A 24,533-nucleotide genomic window follows, 5' to 3' on the forward strand; every position below is an offset into this window, starting at 1 on the left:
AGACGAACATGTTTTATAAACTAAGGTAGCAAAAATATCAAGTGGTATTGGCATTATTTTCACTGTCCCAGGGTCTCCATTCCTTCTCTTTTTTTTTTTTTTTTTTTTGAGATGGAGTCTTGCCCTGTCGCCCAGGCTGGAGTGCGGTGGCACGATCTCGGCTCACTGCAAGCTCCGCCTCCTGGGTTCATGCCATTCTCCTGCCTCAGCCTTCCGAGTAGCTGGGACTACAGGTGCCCACCACCACACCCGGCTAATTTTTTGTATTTTTAGTAGAGATGGGGTTTCACTGTGTTAGCCAGGATGGTCTCATCTCCTGACCTCATGATCCGCCCACCTCGGACTCCCAAAGTGCTGGGATTGCAGGCATGAGCCAACGTGCCCAGCCCATTCCTTCTCTATTTCAGAGCTCTTCCCTACATACTCTCCTGTTGGTTTCCCAACGATACCTGGTCCCCCACCTGGCTTTTCCCACTCTAAGAGCTTCAGTGATATTTTCAGTGTTCCCTGTTATCAGGAAACTCCCTTCCTCCACGGTCCCCTTTCCTGGAATAGAGAGGGCAAATAGATTTCAGATTGTATTCTCTCATTGATTATTAGGGGAACTGAAAATCCACCTGAGTTCAGCAGGAAGTAGAGCTATGAGTGATGAATGAGCTCTGCCACATGTCAGAAAGAGTCACCAGGGTCACACAGGACCCCTCTTTGCCAGCCCTATCTTGAGGGTAAGGCTGCTGTCGAATCTCCCCTCGGCACTGAGCACGACACCTGCCCCACACAAGGAAGTGGCTCTTCCCTGCTGGGGGAGCTCACCCACAGCTCATACTAAGGCTGGCAGGGAGCCTTTCTCAAAGCATCCACCTTGGTCTCTCACCCCTAATTTGGATTCATTTTCTCCATTCCCCATCCTTTCAAGAGCTCAGTTTACTCAATCTCTATTGAGCACACCACATGTGGCCTATTGAGCAAGCCACATTTTACCTTAACATCAGCAGGGGGCACTCGGTAGCTGACCTCTCCCTCCTCCAGCAGAGAAGCCCCATCCACAAGATCTCTGGGGGAAAACAAAGGGCCCAGGCCACCATATTCAGACCTTCAGCTTCTTTCAAGAACAGGGCATGTGCCTGAGTTGGTCACCATCATATCCCCAGCGGGTGCCAGGCGCACAGGGGGTGCTCCATACGTCTGGGGTCTGCCTGGGAACAACCTCCACAGCTGCTCATCCCTCAGGGACTCAGCTTGCTCCCCTGCCTCTGGCTGAGAGGGCAGCTTGCTCTCTGATGCTGCAAATGTAATCGGGATGGACAGAATTAAGCTGCTTGGCAAAGCTGGCTCACAGCTCATTCCCCTAGATTAGAACTCTCAGAGTGGGATTCTCAGTTACCTGCGGTCTAGCAATAAGAAAATGGCTGGGACCCTGGGAGACTCGGTCCTTCCCTTGCTTTCACGACAACAAGCTCTGGAACCCTGGGCAAAATAACCTAGCCAGGTCACCTTCTCTATAACTGAGCTAGGGAGATGCTGACTGGAATGACAGCTCACCTGTAAAGCTCTCCTCCCATCATGACAGGGCAAGACCCCTCCAGGCCAAAGCTCAAGGTACCATTTAGGAGGCATACCATTTAGTTGTCTACTCAGGAAAGGACAAGAATGCTGAAATATTGACGACAATAATCTTAACAGCAGTTGACTAGTGTTCTTCCTTCTTCTACTTGAGTCCCCTGTGGCAGCTTGTTTCCAAAGATGGCTGCCATCAATTCCTCCTTCCCTATAGGTTTCTGTCACTTCCCTACTGAGAAGGAGAGTCCAGCCTTCCACCACCTTCGATCTGGGGCTGACCTATGACTATCTGATTGATGAAATATGGTGGAAGTAATGCTGTGTACTTCCAGCCTAGCTTTTAGAGGGCTGGCAGTTTCTGTGTCCTGACTCCTGGAAACCTGAGCTGTCACACAACAAATGCAGGTTACTCTGCTGAAGAGAGAAGCCATGCAAAGGAACACTGAGACTCAGATAACTGAGTGAAGGAGCCATCTCGGACATCCAGCCCAGCTGAGTCTTCAGATAACATCAGCTCCAGCCATTACCTGATGGAAACCACATGAGACCCCAAGTGAAAACCACCCAGCTGAGCCCAGTTACCCACAGAACTGTCAGAGACAATAACACTTTATTGTTTTAAGCTACTATTGCAGTGGTTTGTTACATGACAATACTCTCTATGGTCAATCCTCGACACAAGAACCAGAATAATCTTTTAAACACATAAATCAAGTCATGTCATTCTCCCAGTCAAAACCCTTCAATGGACTACTTTTCCACCTTCTCTATAAATGCACATCTGTGTGTGTGTGTATGTATTATATCTCAGTAAAGCTATGTATGTGTGTGTGTGTGCATGTGTGTGTACAGTCAAATGTCACTTAGTGATAAGGGTATGTTCTGAGAAATGTTTCATTAGACAATTTTGTCTTAAATAGGGCACAAGGAGCCAAAAGAGCCCTGCCCATGACGGGGCATGATCCTGAGCCTTTTAGCCCATGGACAACACTCAGTCAATGTGCAGGCAGTTGGGGAGTCAGGGAAAGAGCACGTGAGTTGGGTCAAGTTCCAGCTCTCCACTTCCTAGTGGGTAGCTTCTAGGCTACATCCTAGAGCACACTTACATAAGCCTAGGTGGTACGGCCTTCTACACACCAAGGCTATATGGGACTGCCAATTGCTCCTAGGCTACAAACCTTTAGAGCATGCTGCTGTACTAAACACTGCAGGCAACTGTAACACAATGGTAAGTATTCATGTATCTAAACACATCTAAATGTAGAAAAGGTACAGTAAAAATATGGTATTATAATCTTATGAGACCACTGTCATATATGCAATCCATTGTTGACCAAAATGTCATTATATGGTGTGATATAGTTTGGATATTTGTCCTGCCCAAATCTCATATTGAACTGTAATCCCCAGTGTTGGAGGTGGGGCCTGGTGCAAGGCAATTGGATCATGGGGATGGGTTTATCCTGAATGGTTTAGTACCATCCTCTTGGTGCTATTCTCATGACAATGAGTGAGTTATCTGAGAGAACTGGTCATTTAAAAGTGTGCAGCTGCTTCCCCCTTGCCCAACTCTCTCTCTCTAGCTCCTGCTCTGGCCATGTGACATGCCTGCTCCCCCTTTGCCTTCCACCATGGTTGTAAGCTTCCGAGGCCTCCCTAGAGCCTGAGCAGATGCCAGCATCATGCTTCCTGGAAAGCCTGCAGAACTGTAAGCCAATTAAACCTCTTTGTAAATTACCCAGTCTCAGGTATTTCTTTACCGCAATGCAAGAACGGCTTAATACATGGCACATCACTCTGTCTGTGCGTATATGTGTGTGTATGTATACATATGTGTGTATATATATGTGTGTGTGTGTATGTATCTACATATGAAAGAGAGGTGGCATGAGTGATGCCAGTGACTCTTCCTGACACTGGCAGAGCTCATTTATATACATGTACACACCCATGCCACTTTTCAGAGATCTAATACACATACCATACAATATAAAATTCATGTCTTTTAAAGTGTACAGTTCAACTAATACATAGAATGGTCCCTGACTTAGGATTTTTAACTTTATAATTGTGGGAAACCATCACAGTTTTGAAGTAATGTACAGGATATAATACATTCCATGAGATCTTCAACACTTTTATTATAAAATAGGTCTTATATTAGATGATTTTGCCCAACTGTTGGCTAATGTAAGTGTTCGGAGCACATTTAAGGTAGGCTAGGCTAAGCTATGATGTTCAGTAGGTTAGCTGTATTAAATGCATTTTCAATTTATTATCTTTTCAACTTATGATGGGTTTAGCAGGACACAGCCCCACTGTAAGTCGAGGAGCCTCAGTATTCAAAGCTGTGCAGTCATCACCATGATCAATTTTAGAACATTTTCATCACTCCACGAAGAAACTCCGGCTTCATCAGCAGTCACTCTCCATTTCCTCACAACTACCCCAGCCCCTGGCAGCTACTAATTTACTTTCTGTCTCTATAGATTTGCCTATTCTAGATATTTCACATGAACACAATCATTTTGCATCTGGCTTCTTTCACAGAGCATGTTCAAGTTCATCTGTGTTGTAGTATGTATCAGTACTTCATTCCTTTTTAGAGCCAAACAGTATACCATGGTGTGAATACACCACACTTGGTTTATCCATTCATCAGTTGATACATATTGGGTTGTTTCCATTTTGTTTTGGCTATTATGAATAATGCTGCTATAAACATATCGTCTCAGTTCTCTTGGTTGTATACCTAAGAGAAGAACTGCTGTGTCGTATGGTAATTCTATGTTTAACCTTTTTTTTTTTTTTTTTTTTTTTTTGAGACAGAGTCTCACTCTGATACCAGGCTGGAATGGCGCAATCTCAGCTCACTGCAACCTCCAACTCCCTGGTTCAAGTGATTTTTCTGCCTCAGCCTCCCAAGTAGCTGGGATTACAAACACATGCCACCACGCCCAGCTAATTTTTGTACTTTTTTAGTAGAAATGGGGTTTCACCATGTTGGCCAATATGGTCTTAATCTCCTGACCTTGTGATCTACCTGCCTCAGCTAACCTCTTGAGGAATCTCCAGAATGTTTTCCAAAGTGGCTGCACCATTTTACACTCCCACCAGCACAGTATGAGAGTTCTGGTTTTTCCACATTTTTGATAACACTTGTTATTATCTGTATTTTTTACTGTAGCCACACTGTAGTGGGTGTGAAGCAGTATCTCACTGTGGTTTTGATTTGCATCTACCTGATGGTGAATGCAGTTGAGCATCTTTTTCATGTGCTCATTGGCTATTTGTCATCTTTGGAGACATGTCTGTTCAAAACCTTTGCCCATTATTTAATTTGATTATTTGTTAATGTTTTTTGAATTATAAGACCTCTTTCTATTTCTAGCTATAAGTTCCTCATCAAATATATGATTTGCAGATATTTTCTCACCCTCCAAAGGACTCTTAGCACATGCAGCATAAAACCCAGATCTTTTACCAGGGCTGAGAGGCTTGTCAGATCCTGTCCTCATCCCTCACCACTCTCTGCACATCACTCCCAGCTCTCTGGCCACCACTGCTCTGCATGCGGGTCCTTAAACCTGTCAGACTTGACCCAGCCTCAGGGCTTCTGTAAGCACTCACTCCCTTTGCTTAGACATTCTTCCCAGAAAATTTTTGAGTGGCTCACTCCTTCTCTTTTTAAGACTCTGCCCAGATACCACCTTCTTGGAGAGGCCTTCCCTAACCATTTTATCTACAACATTTCTCCCAAAATATCCACCATATTTCTTTTCTCCCTATTATTCTCTACTCCTTATCCTTTTCTTAGTAGTACTTAGTATGTATAAGCAGATATGATATCGTACACTTATTTGCTGATTCTGTCTCCCAGCTAGAAGCTCAGTTCCATGAGGGGCAGGAATGTCGTCTGTCTCATGCACTACTACATCTTAAATGCCTAAACAGTGCCAGGCACATTGTAGAAACTCAATAAATATCTATTACATTAAATATACCTACTACTATTTATTGAGTGCTTACTATGAGCCAAACACGCCATGAAATACTTCAAATAAAATACCTTATTTCATCCCCACAACAACCCTAATGCTAGGAGGTAGACACTAATATGACTCCACTTTTCTAACAGATGAGAAATCTATATTTAGAGAGTTTGAATAATTTATCCATGGCCCCACAAATAGGAAGTGGCAGTCAGGATTAAACTCATGCAGTCTCAGCTCTGAACTATATGGTTCTACCACACCTGTCCCCATTACCAAATCCAGCAAGTCACTTTCCCTCTTTTCAGCCTCAGTTTCCTCATCTATGATGTAAGAGTAGCCTCCGACCTTACCTTATAGCGTTATTCAGAGATTGGCCAGGTGGGATCACGTAAAGCAGTGCTCCCCAACCTTTTTGGCACCAGGGATCAGTTTTATGGAAGACAACTTTTTCACATATGGCAGGGTACAGAAGGGTATTCCTGGGATGATTTAAGCACATTACATTTATTGTGTACTTTATTTTTCTATTATTACGTTATAATATATAATGAACTAATTATACAACTCACCATAATGTAGAATTAGTGGGAGCCCTGAGGTCCTGCAACTAGATGGTCCCATCTGGGGGTGACGAGAGACAGTGACAGATCATCAGGCATTAGATTCTCATAAGGAGCACACAACCTAGACCCCTTGCGTGCACAGTTCACAGTAGGGTTTGTGCTCCTATGAGAATCTAATGCTGCTGCTGCTGCTGCTGCTCTGACACGAGGAGGAGCTCAGGTGGTAATGCAAGCAATGAGGAGCAGCTATAAATACAGATGAAGTTTCACTTGCTCGCCCACTGCTCGCCTCTTGCCGTGCAGCCTGGTTGCTAACAGACCACCACGGACACCAGTCCATGATCCCGGGGTTGGGGATCCCTGACGTAAAGCCCTGAGAACAGTGCCTGCCTTACTGTGAGTGTTAAGTGTGAGCTGCCATGATGATCTGGTGACAACAACGCTGATCACAATCATCAGATGACTTTGGTGCAGTGAAATCAATCTCCTTGAAATCAAATAAAGCTCTATCATTGTGAGTTAATATTGTTCAGATGCATCCTGTGTACAGACTGATTTTAGACAACGTCTCAGCTCTCGCAGAGGGAGGACCAGCCCACCATGGCCACATGAGGGTTTCAGTCTCATCAGATGGGTGTGACAGATTTCCTGACCAAAGGAAGATGTTTTGGTAACATCACAGACTAAGGCCTCAACAAGAGCGTACTAGATACCTCCAAGAAAATGGGATCTCAGTGGCCAGTTAGAGACAGATCCTGGCCTAATCTAGGACAGCCATTCTCATGGGGCCATGTCATACTTGTAAACTTCTGCTGGGCCAGCCACACAGCCACGGGTAGCTGAACATGGCAGAAGCCCACCCTACTCACAGCTCCCCCAGGAAATTACTGGATGTTACATTTGCTAAAAAGAGGTTGCCACCCAGACAGTTCATGTCCATGTGCTACCAACACTGTGGAAAACCTGAAGAATAGGAATCCAAGTCAACTCACCAGTATGGGTCTGCCTGTGCGTCTCCAGGGCATCCTCCTTCGAAAACTGTGCACCACACTGATCACAGACAAAGGCTTTGGCACCCGCTGAAAGAAAGGAGAGGCAGTTACCACTAGAACAATAGTCCATTGGTGAGGGGGGAGGTCTTGGGCCACAACTGTGCAGGTGGACACTAGGGGAGGGGACTGGACACCTGCGAAAATCCTGAGTGAGGGATCATCCATGGTTCAGACCTTCCTCTAAGAGGTGAACATTCACCCAACTGAGTTCCAAATGCCTTTGTCTAGGGCTCTTCCAGAGAGAAGGAGAAACAAAATCAGAATAACCAAGATAAACAGAAATGGGCTCCAAGTTAGATACCTCAAGAAGAAGGAGGATCTGAAGACCTACCTCCACGTGATGGGAGGACAGGAGAAAAATGATACCAACGCAGGGAAATGTGTCCTGTTGCCTAAACTGTACTTTATGGGAAGGTAAGAATTGCTGACATACCTCTACCTGGATGTACACGGGGACCTCTGACTCAGTGTGTCCAAAACTAAACCCACCGTCTACCCCCAACTGCTGCCTGCATCTGACCATTTAAAACCCCTGAATGACTCCCCAGTGCCTGAAGAACAAGGTTCAAACTCCTTACTGTGACTCACACAGCACTTCTCGGTATGCTCCTCTTTCCTGCTTCGTCTCTCACACCTCACTCTTGCTCTCTTTTCTCCAGCTACACTGAACCATGTGGGCTCCCTGGAGGAACCATATTCTTCCTCATTGCTAGGCCTGAGCACATTCTTCTGCATGTCCTCTGCCTCTGACATTCTCCCACGCTTCCCTGGCTGCTATGGTGCAGTTGGAGGTCCTATTCATCATTCATGCATCGACTTCAGTACCCGGGCCCCCATGTGTAGGTGAGGCAAGGCTCCTTTATGCTCCGATAGCACCTGATATGTTCCAGTTCTTGGCCCTTGCTGTGCTCCATTCCGAATGCCCGTGGCCCTGTCTTTCTCTCTCACCACATGGTAAGTTCCCTGGCGGAGGGACCGTGTCATCTTGTGCACAGCTGCATCTGCCTGACACACAGTGGAAACCTATTACTATACATATTTGTGGAATAAATAAGATTAATTCAGTGCAACTCAATTTAATAAACTTTCTCAGAACTGTCATTTAGAAGGCTTAAAGTGATAATGCCACCATGTCAAGATGAAACAGTACTTTTTATCATTGGCTAATAGTCTTCATGGCTCTACTATATTATCTGATCCAGGGGTCACCTGTCACAAGCCTTGGCATTTTTCCTTCAAGATGTCTCGTAGATGTACTCTTCCACGGCATTTGGTGCAGTGATTCCACTGCAATCACCACCCCATTCAGGCCCTTGCAGCATCACACTCAGAACACTGTAAGACGCGAGGTGGTTTCCACACCGCCAGCCACCTGCAATCTACTCAACACATGCAGGTTCCTCTACGGCCACTTGATTCCTCACACTTTCTTACTCAAGAAGATACAAGGCCTCCCAATGTGTACTGACTCTAAATTCCTCTACTTGGCTTCAAGGCCTTCCATAACCTGTCCCGGTTAGCCACCCACCTCCATAGGTAAGCTGTCCTCACCAGCCCTCTCTGGGCACTGCTTGACCTTCCCAGAGTCGCTGTGCTTGAGCAATGCTCAGTCCTGTTCCTCCATCTGTTCCAATCCCACTCCATTTTCAAGGCCAGAGTTTGTGGACATCAAGCTCTCCAGTCCCTTACTCTTCTGCCCTTTCCAATCTGCCACTGCATTGTTCCTTTCAACACGTCTTAGCACTTTGTTGTTGTCATTGTTGTTTTTGAGATAGGGTCTCTGTCTGTCACCCAGGCTGGAGTGCAGTGGTACAATCATAGCTTACAGCAGCCTCAACCTCCTGGGTTCAAGCAATCCTCCCACCTCAGCCTCCTGAGTAGCTGGGACTACAGGTGCACGCCACCATGCCTGACTAATTCCGTTTGTTTGTTTGTTTGTTGTTTTTTATTTAGAGATGAGGTCTCACTGTGTTTCCCAGGTTGGTCTTGAGCTCCTGGGCTCAAGTGATCCTCCTACCTTGGTCTCCCAAAGTGCTGGGGGGTTCCAGGTGTGAGCCAGTGTGTCTGGTCATCTTCGCTCTTCTTTAAATATGCCTGTGTTTTAGTTTTGTATTAGAGCCTCGTACGAGCCAGAACTACTTTTTACACAAATTTGTAGCCGACAGTGCTGTTTTCAAATCACCTCAGATTTCCTGAGTCTTGACTATATACCAGGCATGATGCTAGATGTTTAATATGTATCATTCGTCCTAACTACCACCATTTATATAGTATGTGCTATCATTATCCCCATGTAGCAGATGAGTACATTCAAGCCCAGAGAGGTTAAGCACTTTGCCCAACGCCACACAGTGGTTAACATAGTAAAGGTGAATTCAAACACAGGCAGCCTCATTTCAGAGTAATCCCTGTACCCTTCGGCCTCCCTAGGGTTCCATCTGCAAAGATGCTTTGTGGATAAGACTCCATGGGTGGGGTCTGAGCTCCCATCTCTGAATGAAAATTCAATTTACCTGTTTTACACATCAGGGCTTTGGGGCTGGAAAAATGGCTCCACTACTTTTCTAGAAATTTGGAAACCTCTGCCTTGGAGAATCAGCACATACTGAAGGAATGCAACTCCAAATACAAGCTGTTCCAGCACAGACTTCAATACCAATAAATGCTTCTTGCAGTGAAGAATATGAGGATCCCAGAGGAAGTCTAGAAGGTGGGGTCCTCTGGAGGTATCGACTTTCTCTGTCTCGCTGACACCTATCTTCCTACTGATGAGCAGGATACACTCTAGTAGGTGCTGAATAAACGTGAGTCGACTGGCCGGATAAGTGGGTGACAAAGTACCCCAGGGAGGATATGAACTCACTTCTCCTGAAAAGCTTTAAAAATAAATATTGTCATTTGCCTTAGGTGGCTGGGGTTGAATTTCACCTGGAGGCACGGAGAATCCCATGGTGACCTCTGGGTGTCCCTTCAAGCCACAGGGCACTCTCAGGCCAAGCACCTGATATACGGCTTAGAGAGCTTTGAGGAAAGAGCCAAGAAAACTTCTAGCCCCCAGTGATGGCGAAGCAGTGATGACGTGTGTGAGCAGGGGTAGCAGCCAAGACTACCTTTCATCCATTTACACTGGAAATGCAGACAGCACCTCCAAGAGCAGAGTGGGCCTGGACGGCAAAGCTGGGGCTGGATGAAGTCACAGCTCCCTCACAATTAGAAACTGCCCCCAGCCCCAAATCATTAGCCATCAATGATTTTCTGTGGATCTGTAAGGAATCTGATTTTAATTGTATTTCTTCCTTGGGTTCTATCCGCTCTCACGGCTCCGTAAAGGAGAAAGGGGAAGCAAAGGCCCGAAGAGGGAAGCACTGGCTGGGAAGGGGAGGGCACCCTGTGGGCTCCCACACCGGAGCCCTGCAGTCGGCGAGGAGCCCACCATGCCACAGGCTTCCAAGGGATGTGGTCCGGAGGGTTCTTAGAAAACAGCCATCACTGTGGGCTGGAGGAGCTTCTCGCTTTAATGACTGAGAAGCAGAGAGAAAGGAAGGAGGCCAGGTAGGAAATAAAGGGCCGGATGTGTACCATCAGACAAGTGCAGAGGAAGATGAAGACAGATAAGCACACATGATCTAGTAAAAGCGGCTGCCTCGGCCCAAGCCTGACCACATCTGCTTGCCTTCAAAGTCCCGCCACTCCACCCCCACCTCGCTGAAGTCACGACACTGAGCTGAGCGTGTGAAAGCCCCTGTCCTCACTGACTCTGGGCCAGGTCCCTCCTTACACGTGGATAACACAAATGTCAGCTCCCACTGCTAGCCCCTACTCACAAAGCCCCAGTACTCCCACGCCCACCCGGACAGGCTCTGACTTCCCCCCAACTCTCCAGGGTGAGAGCCAAGACAGGCAGTTCCACAGACACGTGAGCGGAGCAGAGCGAGACAGACAAAATCCTTTCTCCCAAGGAGTCTTGTGCCTTTAAATTGTCTCTGTAATGGCTGGCTCAGAGGCAGAAATATTTGGCAGCCCTGAAATTAAAAGTGATAAATTTCCTCGCCAAGCTTTGATCGATAATAGAGGCCTCATCTGTTAATCAATAAGACAGTCGCTGCCTGTTTACTGTGCATATGTTGTTCACTGCTGCCTTCAGTATGATGTCAGGTTTGCATTCAAAGCAACTCAAGTGTGTATAAACCACATGGCTATTCCCAAAATGCATTACGGTGACATCATGCAGCCACTAATACATTTATAAAGCATCAATGGGAGGGGGCAAAGGAGGAGGGAAGAAGGTCATGCCAGCTGAACACAGCGGGTGTGCACGGACCTAGCAGCAGCATTTACACCCACAAAATTTCCTGGGGCTCAACCTGGAGTAGGGAGAACTCCAGGGACACAGCTTGGGGATGGCCGTGACTTGCCATATCCTTCCTACACACGGGAGCTGGTTTTTGAATGTCCAGTAACTATATGCCAAGAGGTGGATTACAGGAAATAAACAAAAGAGATGAAATCCCTGCCCTCAGGGAGCTTATGTTCAAGAAGGGAGGGCGGATTTTTAGAGCAAGTAAATATAAAACAGGCCAGGTGGTGATAAGTGATAAAAAGAGAAATAAATTAAGTGAAGAGGGCCAGGCACAATGGCTCATGCCTGTAATCCCAGCACTTCGGGAGGCCGGGATGGGTAGATCACTTGAGCTCAGGAGTTCAAGACCAGCTTGGCCAACATGGTGCAACCCCATCTCTACTAAAAATACAAAAATTGACCAGGCATGGTGGCTGATTTTACATCCCAGCTACTCAGGAAGCTGAGGCAGGAGAATAGCTTCAGCCCGAAAGGCAGAGGTTGCAGTGAGCTGAGATCACACCATTGCACTCCAGCCTGGGAAACAGGAGTGAAACCCTATCTCAAAACAACAACAACAACAACAACAACAACAACAACAAAGCATTAAATGAAGATAAACAGAGAGTGCCAGGGGCTGTTCTTTTACACAGGGTAGTCAAGGAGGCCCTCGCTGATGCGCTGACATCTGCATACAGCAAGGCCACCACGTGACAACATCCACGCCAGGCAAGGGAAGAGGAGCAAGGAGGCCAGCTGCACGGGATGGAGGGAGGTTGAGGTAGGAGATGCGGGGATGGGGGAAGTTAAGGGATAGATTGTGGGAAAGAAATTAAATAGCAGAGGGAGAATAGTGGAAGATAAAGGGCGCTAGACCTTTGCTATCCATAGCCATCACAGATCCAGGCAAACCGAGGACAACAGCAGGATCTAGAGGTGCAGGCATGAGATCCCACACCTAACCTGGCCACTCACAACTAGTCACCACACCTCAATGAACTGATTTCCCAATCTGTAAAATGGGCATAAGCCTATCTGTCTGCCTCCGTGAGGCTGCTGTGAAGAGCAAACAAGATCACAGACATGAATGAATACGAAACTCCTTGCAGATCACAAAACACTCTGTGGACAGCAGAGGTCCTTGGTGCCATTTATGCCTCAGGAGGCAGCGCAGTGTGGTTACGAGCTCAACATTTGGGTCAGACAGATCAGAGGTCAAATCCCAGGCAAGCTAGTTGCCAGCTGTGACCCTCAGCAAGCTGCCAATCTCAGGGAGCCTGTCGCCTCAGCTGTAAAATGGAAGCAGTAAGGGGAGGTCCCTCGGAGAGTTGCGACAAGGTGGGGAAAGTGCTCCACCCCACAGCTGGTGGGTAGATATACAGAACCAGTAAGTCACAGCTACCATTTATCTCCAGTCACTTTTCCTTTAAAGAAAGAGCTCCCTTCATGCAATTAAAGTATGGCTGATTTTACTGGAATTGGATGTACAGTTATTTGGGGGCCATTTATCTTGTGTAAAGTGAGTCTCACATTCATAAAGACACATGGCACCACACATGCACATACGTGAACACACACACACACACACACACCCCACCTTGTTTCTCTAACTTAAAGATGAGTGATTGTTTTGTTCAAGGGAGCAGAAAAATCTGCCATCGAACCAATATGTCCGTGTCAGCAGCTATTCGCCAGCCTGGCTCTGAAATCTTCTCTGGACAAGCCCCTGGAGCCCCATTCGACTGTCCTGTATTTGGGGCTCTCTTCCATCTTCCCAGTGGACTGTGAGCTCTGTGAGAGCAGGTTCCCACCTGTCTTGGGCTTTACCATATCCCCGATGCCCTGCGCCATGCCCGGCACACAGTCTGTGCCTACTAAATGCTTGTTAAGCAAAGAAAGCCCCAGGCAGGTTCCTAGGTGCAGAACTCACCTGGGAAGGGCGCAATGGCCACTCAGGGCACTGCCAAGCTGTCTGTCCCCTAGGGGGTGGCAGAGTCCTTATTCTGCACACTCAGTTCTCTACTACCCCCTATTTAAAACTCAAGGACATGGTCTCTGGCTAGGTCTTAGGCAGCTGAGAGGAAAAGAAAGGAAAGGTTAGGAAGTGGGGATGTCTGCTTCCTCTGGTGCGAGACCTGCCTCTCATCAGTATGTCTGCTACCAACCCAGTCCAATGCTCACTGTGGCACCCAACAAACAAGCCTTCCCTCCATTACAGTCAGTGAGCCTCCTACCCCCGGGCAGTGACCTGCCGAGTGACTACTCCGTACCCCAGGCTCTGAGTTTGTCTGAGATTCCAGGTACCCAGCTGTGAAAGAGACAGGCAGACATCCTTGCCCCTGCCAGTCTCCCAGGGACCCTGCAGATGAGGGCTTCGGGATGTTCTAAGCACCGCTCTGCAAGGAGCTCCCTGATCATTTTGGGTTCTCCAGACCCCCACTCTTCTTCTCCTTTTTCCCTGACTTCCTGACACCTCCAGAAGGTTGGGGATAAAGGAAGGAGGAAGGTTCAAAGCAGGTTAAAGTTTTGTGGAAAGAGAGGACGCACATGCCAGAGGTGGGACTGAGGCCTCCGTGTGTGGCAGCAGCTCTCCCTCTGTGCCAAGGATCACCCCAACTCACAAGAATCAAAGTCGGGAACAGTCAGCAGGGCACTTTCAAAAATATAAAGCTTTCTCTAAACGCCCAGGATCCCAGTGACAATTAAAGCTGCAATCCAGTAGAAGCCATGACAAGCTCCCTGCAGCTGCCCTCACCCCCTTGACAAACAGCCTCCCTCCCTACCTGCCCTAACCAGAAATGAGGCTGAGGAGGTCCCGGGCATCCAGGAAGGAAGCAGAAGACATTGACTGCAATCAGATAGGGGGTGGTGTCTCTCTGAAGGAAAGAAGGCAGAAGCCAATGAGTGAAGAAAAAAAAAATCCAAATCCCTCCCTCTCCAAAACCTCTCCCACCCCCATGCTAATAATAAGAAGGGGGAAAAAAAGAACCACTGAAAAAAACACCTAATGTTTGCCAGCATCTAATGCTGAGTGGTGTGTCCTTTTTTCAAAATTCCTTGAGATTTTAAAATAAACATCTTGAATGTTCTGATGAGATCTGCACGCCTGCTTACATAAGGAAGTACAGAGTGTACCAAAACAGCAGACCCAAAAAAAGCATAAGCTGTCAGAACAATGAGTACAGACGCGGGGCATTTTACAACAGGCCACGGTGTACAGTTTTATTTACAGTACCTCTTATCAGACGGAGAACAGCACACTGGCTGCCAATTCCAAAGGCCGGCACTGCGTGTTCTTTCCCTCAAGGAGATGTGTACTCCCGGAGAGGAGCTTGAAGGCTCTCTCTCGCTCTCTCTCTCTCGCTCTCTCTCTCTCGCTCTCTCGCTCTCTCACTCTTGCTCTTTCTCCTTTATCAACAAAACAAAAAGCTGATCCAGAACCAGAGTTTCTGGAAGGGACACCGATTCAGGAAAGAGGGAAAAGGGAAAGCAGGTGAACAAATGCTGGCTGAAAGGAAAACAACCAGCCCCATCGATCGGTCCAGGATGTGGTTCAAGGGTAGCTGTGGTTGACAAGGCTGTGGGGAAAGGTCCTCAGAGCCTGGCCTCACTACAGGATGGGAGGGTGAATGAAGTCATGATACAGGACCGAGAAAGACACCAGGAACGTCTCCTGGGCTGAGCAACAGAAAAACGGGGGTCACCTGGGATGGAGGACAGGTGGTTTTCAGATCTCCAAAAGCCAATGTCCTGCCAGTGACCTGGCAAATGACTGACACCTCATGTGTGGCTAAATATCCACTCTGCAAAAGAGGAAACCCTGGAATGGGTCAGGAGGAAATGCTGAGACAGCTCTATGGCTGAGAGAACATTTCTTATCCTATCTAATAAATGTGATGCTACTAGGAAGCTGCATGGTGCCCTTGTCTCTTACTGGGAGCCTGGAGTCCCTCTCTCAAGTCCCACAGGGAGCACACAGGTCTACCTTGTCCCTTATCCCTGCAACTCAATTCTCAGGCAGAGTGGCTTGGAAAGCTCTTTTGTTACTCCTTTTAGCACCAGCAGGTAATCCCACAGGCTTAGAAACACTGTCCACAGCCAGAACACACACATGCACTCGATATTAAGCTGCACAGGAAGGTAGTGAAGAGCACGCTCTCTGGAATCAAACAAACTCTGGTTCAAGTCCCAGTTCTACCATGTCTAGCTACCACCCTGGAGATTGAATTATCTTTTCTGGGCCTGTTTCTTACCTAGAAAACTGGGCTCAAGTGTTTATGCCACACTTTCAGGGATGATTCATGTAAGTAATACATGTAAAGTGTTTAATACACTGCCTGGCATACAGTAACTGCCCAATAAATAAATGCTGGTTGTCATTAACACCAACATCATCGTTGACACGAGGAGATAAAATAATAGCAAGGTGTAAGACACACACAAACGTCAAATGCATGCAAGAGATACACCACGCCATTTAAAATATTCTTACCTTTCCAGCCAAAACACACCAGTAAAGACGGGGTCAGATCAGTCTTCCCCAGGAGGAGATCAGGGAAATGACACCCCCACCATCAGCTCCCATCACCACTCATGGCCAATGTTTAACGGTATTATTGCCCTCCTACTGCCTACCCAGACGGGAACCAGGGAATGCAAACCAGTTCGAGGTGATTTATGTTTTTAAATATACATGAGTGAATTAGTTTAAATAAAATGCAAGTAAGATAGTAAATTTGTTGCAGATTTTTAAAAAATATAGGCTAGGTGCAGTAGCTTGTGCCTGCAACCCCAGCCTGGGTGACAGAGGCATATTCTGTCTCCAAAAAAAAAAATACAAATCTTCCTGAAGTCTAAGAGTAGTGACTCAGGGGTTCACCTTACCATTGCTTCTAAACTCTTTCTTCTCCTGGCAACTTCTATGACTGGACAATCATAGTATGGTGGTGATCAGCACAAGGACACAAACTCTCTCTTACTATAGGAATGTCGGCCCCTGCTGTGATGAACCAGATTTCCTTCCAGACATGCCTTGCCAACTGAGAGATCTCTCAGAGGTTAACGGTCAGGCCCCTCAAAATGAAGTCTCAGGCCGGGTGCAGTGGCTCATGCCTGTAATCCCAACACCTTGGGAGGCTGAGGCAGGTGGATCACCTGAGGTCGGGAGTCCGAGACCAGCCTGACCAACACGGAGAAACCCCGTCTCTACTAAAAATACAAAATTAGCCAGGCGTGGTGGTGCATGCCTGTAGTCCCAGCTACTCAGGAGGTGGGGGCAGAAGAATCACCTGAACCCTGGAGGCAGAGGTTGTGGTGAGCCAAGATCGCGCCATTGCCCTCCAGCCTGGCGACAGAGCAAGACTCTGTCTCAAAAAAAAAAAAAAAAAAAAAAAGGGGGGGGGAAAAAAGAAGTCCCACAGCAGCTCAAAGCCAGAGACAGCTTTAGGGTTCTACTGCTCATTGATGGTATGGTACCAGCATCAATTTCGCAGCCTCATGTCCCTCCTGAGAACGAAGCTATTCAACCTCACGTGACAGCTTAAACAAGAACCTGTATGAAGTACCTGGCATACAGCAGGTGCTCAAGTCACAGTAATTATCACGATTATGGAATAATTTCAGTTCATCAAGCTGATGAGCTCCAGGAGGACAGACCCTGGCCACAGCCTACAGGGTATACAGCCCACAGTATTTCCAGCCCCACAGCTCTGGGAGAAGGCCCAATCGCAATAAGGAAATGGCCTGGGTAAATGAGACACTATGTTCTCTGGGGTTCTCATATAGATGATATTATGCTATTTGGAATGGGAGACAGGACCAGCCTTAGGTGAGGCAGGGTAGATAACTGGCTCAAGGAGGGTTCTGTCAGCCAGCACACCCAAGATTTTCCAAAGTACCAAAAGAGACTGACTTGGAGTCCTGACTGTCACTGCCTGAGCTGTGTAACCCTTGATGAATCCTTTCATCTGTCCATCTTGAAATGACAAGTTTTAAACTGGGACATCTCTAAGGGAGAAAAGATGAACAGGTGTTCATGAGAAGCTGGGCGCTCATGGCAAAGAAAGTTACACGTGGCCGTACATGAGATCTCAAATGCCTACAACCCTTGGTGTTTGGAAGGTGCTGTTGAGACCAAGTGAGGGCTGGGTTCCCGGGTTCAGCCAGCAGAATCCTTCTCAAGGTGAATACTCTGCTCTATCAGGCAGGTAAAGTGGAACAGAGAGTCCAGACATTGGGAGAATCATTAGCCAGAGTCAGGCTGGGCCAGGGCGGCTGTGCCAAAGACTGACCCGAGTTCCAGGGAATACCTGGGCTTTCAAGTGTTCATAACTTTGTTTTGTTTAAGGGAGATAGCTTTGCAACCTTGGCATTTGTGAGAGTCTGGATAATAAAGCCAGGGATATAAGACTAAGGGTTTCTGCCATGATTTTATGGGACATCTCCGCAACTCCTAAACACCAACAATCACCCGCCTCCCAGGTCTCCACTTGGGGATTCTCAGAAGAGAAGTTCAGAATGAAAAGAGAAGTTTCTGCTGGCCCCCAGCAGCCCCAAACTCAGCCTGTGATCTGAGCCTTTGGTCTCCTCTCGTCCTCATTTATTCTGCTCCTTTCTTCTGAAGCAGCTTCTGAATGCTCCGTCACAGGCCCCACCCTAAAGGTGGCATGGAGGATTTTACGCACATGCACACACACACATGCACACACACACACACACACCCCCATCTCCCCTGAGTAGGATTCACAATACTGGCTGGGAAATGGAAAAAAGAAAACTAAGACCCCTCCAGGGTTGGTGGCCAGGATCCAAGTGCCTACTCCACCCATTTCAAGCTGATACCTGGCCCTGCCCCGGTCCGCCAGCATCTCCTGACGCTCCTGCCAACTAACTTTTCACTGGAGGTATTTTAAAGGGAATAGGAGGCAGTGTTCCTCAGCCTCGACGGCGTGCTGGACCTCCCTCACTCTCTCCATGCTGGTTCCTGCCTCCCTCATTTCCCACTGACCGAAGAGAATGCCGAGTCCTCTCACAATGTTGAGATCTCCTTGGGATCTCGATATTGATAATTCCTTCATTGCTTCGTTCTCAGAATCCCCTGTCCGCTCCATTCTCCTAGCATCTCTCTCCAATGTCACTTGCGACTGTCTTTGTAGTGTGTATGTGTGTATTTTGTTTCTAAGATAGAACATCCTTAGGTAATATTTCAACAAATGAAAAGAAAGAAAGCCTTTTAGAAGGCTCCAGATGCTGTCACAAGTGTGATAACCATTGCACTCTTCAAGAAACCAATTGGCAGAGCTCTGCATACAAGTTATCTGCTGACAATGGGCTGTGAGCTGTACAAGCCCTGCAGATGAGAGCTTCTCTTCTCCTGGAAAGTCCACCAGGAAGCAGTGCCATAGACCCTGAAGACATCCAGGTCAAGCTGCAGGGAAGAGGCAGGGTTCGGTATGCATAGAAGGCTGTCTAAGCTGGGCCCTTGCTCCCATCACAGGCAGTTTAGTGGAGGACCTGGGTTTGATGTTGACAGAACTTAGATGTTAGCTCAGCTACCCACTAGCTAAACCAGGAGCGTTAGCAGCTAAACTCTCTGAGCCTTGGTTTCCTCACCTGTTAAAGAGATAATGATACATCCTTCCTACCCTAAAAGCAGGACTTCAAAGTTGCACAACAGCAGTGACACCACTCACTCAGAAGTGGGACTATAAGGTTGTTGGAAGGTTTAAATAAGATGATACACAGGAAGGTGCCCAGCACAGAAAGTGGAGCTCAACAGACACACAACACCAATACCTTCACGCCTTCCCTTACAAGATCCTACAAAGGCTGCCCTGCAATGAGGAGTCACAATGCTGCTGCTGCCATAGTGTTGACAGTAATCACAATAAAAATACTAATAACATGTGTTGCCTATTCATTATGATGCAAGCATTGTGCTACCTACTTTACATGCAATATGCCATTGAATTCTCCCAACAACTCTAAGATTATCCCCCATTTTATACATGTGCAAACTTTTTTTTTTTTTTTTTGAGACAGAGTCTTATTCTGTTGCCCATGCTGGAGTGCAGTGGCGGGATTTCAGCTCACCACAACCTCCTCTCCCGGGTTCAAGTGATTCTCCTGCCTCAGTCTCCCAAGTAGCTGGGATTACAGGCACATGCCACCACACCTGGCTAATTGTTGTATTTTTAGTAGAGATGGAGTTTCACCATGTTAGCCAGGCTGGTCTCAAACTTCTGATCTCAGGTGATCCGCCCACCTTGGCTTCCCAGAGTACTGGGATTACAGGCAGGAGCCACCATGCCTGGCCTTAAATGTGCAAACTGAGGTTTAATAAAAGGCTTACTTCTCTTGCCCAAGGTCTCATAGCTAGTAGCATAAAAGAAAAAAGGAAAAAAAAAAAAAAAACCTCAATCAGGATGGCAGCATGGGAAGCCCACCTAACTCTGTTCTCTGAGTCCTTTGCCCATTAAGAACAACCCTCACCTCCTGGTCCAGGCCTGAAACAACACTGTCTATCCGAGAAAGCCTGGGCCGGGAGCAACACAGGGTCTAGACCTGCCTCTGCTTAGACTTCAGTGTATTCTAAGATCCTGCTTTTCTTGGCCTGTTTCTCCATCTACCAAGCGGAAGTCATGTTCCTTGCCCCTCCCAGCACTTAAAGCTATTGTAGAGAAGAATGAGCTCAAAGGTATGAAAACATGTAGGAAGGAAAAGGTCCAACTGATTTTCTAGAGTGACTTATAATAAAACTCGAGGCATGTACCTCCATGCTTGACTCCTTTCTTAGGCATTCTCCTTTCGACTTCTAAGCAAGCAAGATGTTCTATCATAAAAAGACAATCAGTTGCATTCGCTGAAAGTAGAAAAATGGACTCTCACATTGATGAATGATAGCAAACGACAAAGACCGATGTAGACAAGGTTTCTTGGTTAACCTTCAGTTCACCAAAAAGTCCTTTGATTACATCTTCTCTGAGCATCCTAGTTAATCAAGGCTTTGCCGAGCAGATCCTCGCTCTCAGCTGTAAAGGCCTCTGCTCTTCCCCATGTCCCTCTGCTTGTGCCCCTTATAGTCTGCCCTTTACTCACTGCCCAGATTGGACTCCTTCCCCCCAGAAGAGCAGGTGGATTCAATTATCTTGGGGCTGAGTGCGTAAATTTTAGAAGCAGGCATCCCTCCTAGAGACTCCGGAGTTGTCAGTTACTTTAAATTCATTAATACACATATACAGGTACGGATGTGCTTCCACTGTGCTTCCACTCTCGGCGACAGCTGGGAAAGAGGCCCCAGCACCTGACCCATCCGTCACAACACCCACCATCCCCATCTCAGACACGGAGCCCCAGAGACTGCCACCCTCCCTTACCCTTCCCCGGGCCCCTCAGTGGCACCTCGAGGCTGCCAGTCTCTCCAGGCCTGCTGTGGCTTTTAGAAAACAGAGCATGTCTATTTTTAGCCCTTCTCAGCCTAATAATACTCCCCAACACCCATTCAGCTTAATCACTTTATTGAGGACAAGAAGCGGGCTCTCTAGCCCGGGTGCTTCTGATGTTAGGAAGTAGTAAAATGTTCAAACTGGTTAAAAATGACACTCATTGGCTTGCCTTTGGTGTTTCTGAAACCTTAATTGTGGCTCAGGCTGTGGATCTAAAGAGCCTTGCAGGTTTCAGAGTCTGGCTTCCTTACCCCCTGCACCATAATTGAGGTGTTACATTACAACGACGGCACTGACATTTGCAGGCTCAAAATTCAGAAGCCTTAAAATGCCACACTTTTCAAAACAGAAATATCGCCTGCCACACTTAATGCCCATTCTAAGTATGAACCACCTCCCTGCCGGAAAAAAACGCGAACCAAAACAAAACAAAACTCGTCTTTTCTGGCTGCCCCCATGCCAAAGGTCCAGGTGGGAAACTATTTGCCATATTAAGCCCATAGTTGCTTGAAAACAGGAATGTTTGTTTGGTGTAATTAGAAGACCTGCAAGTTTGGTGTGCGCAGAAAATAGACTGTTGGCAGCTCTTCCGCGCGCACCTTTGAGACCGTGACTTCCAAAGCTTCAGGGTGAGCATCTGCAAGCGTGCAATCTGTGCCACGTGAGCCACGGGCTGGGAGAAGTGGGCAGCCTGGAAAGGGGATGGAAACAACTTTGCCTCAGAGATTAAGACCCGGGGCTTCAGGGTCAAGCGGCCCCAAGGTCACAGCACAGCTCTGTCTCTTATTTGCTAGGTGATCTTAGGCAGTAAACTCAGTCTCCTCATCTGTAAAATGGACATCCTAACAGTACCAACTTGAAATGGGTCTTGTGAGGCTCAAACGAGATGATGAAGTAAAGCAATCTGGCACAGTATCTGGCACCTGTAGGCCTCCAGGAAATGTTAGCTGCCACTGTCATTATCTTTGCTTTCCTCCTTTCTACCATGGGCTCCTTCTAAGACAAAGTGTTTAGTTTTTGTCTCTTCTGCCTTGCCCAGGACAAAAAGGAAATCTGGGCACTAGAATGGCTAACCATGGCCAGCTACGTGCGGTCGTGGGACATTCTCGGACATGCAGTAGGGAACTCCTATGGACTCAGAGTGGGTAGATGGAGCTGGAACCAAAGCAGGAGCATTGAGGGGATGACTTCTCAGGTCCCATTCAGCTAAGCGAGTAAAGGTCACATCCAAGGCCTGGAAACTCACCTGGACCAGGCTCTTCTACATGCCTGGGCAGCTTCCCCTGCTGCTCCTGTCTCCCTTTCCTTCCTTCTCAGGCAGGGTGCTTTGAAGCACCTTCATAAACGTCCTGCTCTTCAGCAGGCAGAGGCGGAATGCCTCATTAACTTTCCCAGCTAATTTTACAATTTAACCAAACACCACATTCCTGCTTCGATTCAGCCAGCCTCTGACTGTGACAAACTTTTATAACGTTGAGATGGAGGAAGGAAGCAGAGAGTCCATGCCAGAGACTGAAGATAAAGTTCTGAAAACTAAAGTGGGAGATGGAGAGTAGGAAAAAAAATAGCTCTATGAGCTCTATGTACGCTCCCAGAGCAGAATTCCAGGCTGTGCAGGGCTGAGCAGTAGGGAAGAAAGCCATGTCGGCCTTGTGGTGTCAGAAAGATGGAGTGCTCCCGTGACAATGACTCTTCCTGTCACCTCGGGGGGCCGGGGGCTATATTGGGAAGCACAGTGACATGCTGTCCTCTGAGGGGCATGATTCAATCCTGATGGGCAGCAGGCCAGAGGTGAGGCAGGCCACCCAGAGGACGTGTTCAGCTTGGCAAGGCTGCAGGGCCCCTTCCAAAGGGTACTGAAAGGCCCTTCCCAGCCCACTGAGCTGGCTCCCAGCTCCTGATAGAGATTCTGGACGGGGGTGGAGTTCCGTGGGAGGACTGCATGTCTAGGAATGTTTCCCCATCAAGAATCCTATGGGCTAGAAAAGATCCCCAGGGTTATCATCACAGTCCTACATACGCTGGTCCATGCTTTGCTCGGCTGGGACAGACAGGACCTCATTAGAGACAGAGAGTATCATTCGGCCTCATTATCTATAATCAGACCCTGCTCTCGGTGGACAGATAAGTAAGGAAGACAGTGCACCGTGATTCTCTTTGCTCCCGGGTCAGCTTCAAAGGCTGCACCTGTCCCTCTCGAGCCTGTACTCCAGAGCGTCTGACTCCAGACCCCAAATCTCAATTAATGCAAAACTGGCCCCCCAGCAGTGCTCTCTCAGATGTGCTGGATTATGTCCATTAGGCCCCAGTGAAGGCACTGGGAGATCTGGGACATTCAGGCAAGATAGTGGCCTCCTAAAATATCTGGGCTCTGGGCCTTTATCCTGGGTTCATATTAGCAAAGGCAACTGAGGAAGTAAGACTCCAGCAAATCCAAAGTTTCACAGAGTTCTGTCTTTACCCGGAGTTACCTTGTTACTGAAAACGACTGTGGCCTTGCATAATTACTCCAACAAAAATGCAGCCGCCAATGAGCTCCCTGTGCTCAATTAGCTTATAATAGTCAGTGAGAGAGCTGCTGAGGTTTAATCCAACTACCCCAGAAGACTTTTTATCCCAACTACCTAATGAAAAGTTTAGAATTTGCTTTTTTTTTTTTTCCCCTTGTCCCAGGCAAGTGAAAGAATTCCAATCAAAATGGGACTGGTTTGGGGGAAGGAGGAGGGAGTGCGTTAACTACTGGGGAAAAGTCTGGAAGAGATGTCTTTGTCAGGTTGAATCCTGGAGAGAGCCAACAAAAGGAGCCCCTGACTACAGAGGCATCCGCCCCTCTCTCCCACTGGCTTCCATCTATGCGGTGAACAAGCACCGTCTTCACCAAAGGCATACACAGGGGCTTTACCCACGTGGACCGAGGAGGTGGGCTGGAGCCCATCCTGAGACAGTCCTCGGACACTTCCTCCATTTGCCCTCCAGGGTGACCAACTCTGTCCTCAGCCTCACCCAGAGGCAGCCCTCTGACCTGTCTTCTCAACCTAGGCTTTATGGGGTTCTAGGTACTCGTAACATACTTTTAGTCCATCAATTCCTATATGAGAAATTTACAATCTTCTGGGTCTGCACCCAATGTTAAGCCTCGCTTTCACATGTGTGTTTGTTTTGTGGATGCCTCAACTTGGAAGGGCACCCTGAAGTGGCAGCTTTTCATCTTTAATGCAGTGTTTCTCAGCCTCCAGGCCAAGGAGGCCCACAGCCATCTCAGGGATCGGAGGACTCCCAAGTGCAAGAAACTGGGCTCTAAGTCTCTGCTCGGTGGCTGGGGGCGGAGGAGGATGAGGAGGAAAGAGGTGCCTGCCTGGCTGGTTCCAACTCACAGAAGCTCTTGTTCCCTCTTGTCCAGAAAAGTAGGCCCACTCCCACCACAGCACTCCTTCTGGATACTCCAGGAGCAAAGACCTCATCAAAATCCCATGAACCTCCTTCCCGAAGCTTTCATAGGAACTTCTCCCCGCTCTAAATGCCTGCAGCACTCAGCCTTTCCCCTTGCGGTCACAATGAGCACACCCAGCCTTGCTCAACGC

At 47.6% G+C, this 24,533-nt stretch overlaps 1 protein-coding gene across 5 annotated transcripts in view; it reads right to left on the reverse strand.

The window, feature by feature from the left end:
- The window catches only part of ZBTB16 (zinc finger and BTB domain containing 16), a 196,644-nt gene that overhangs the window by 61,653 nt on the left and 110,458 nt on the right, over positions 1-24,533 (reverse strand). For all 5 annotated transcript variants that reach the window (XR_004177344.1, XM_003910731.5, XM_017948969.3 and 2 more), the window contains exon 4: positions 7,111-7,197. Coding sequence is in view for 4 of the 5 variants with exons in the window: in XM_003910731.5 (XP_003910780.1) it covers positions 7,111-7,197 (87 nt within the window). In the remaining variant the exon portion in view is untranslated. The remainder of the gene's footprint in view (positions 1-7,110; positions 7,198-24,533) is intronic.

The sequence above is a fragment of the Papio anubis genome, chromosome 12 (assembly GCF_008728515.1).
Source record: "Papio anubis isolate 15944 chromosome 12, Panubis1.0, whole genome shotgun sequence".
NCBI classification, from domain to species: Eukaryota; Metazoa; Chordata; class Mammalia; order Primates; family Cercopithecidae; genus Papio; species Papio anubis.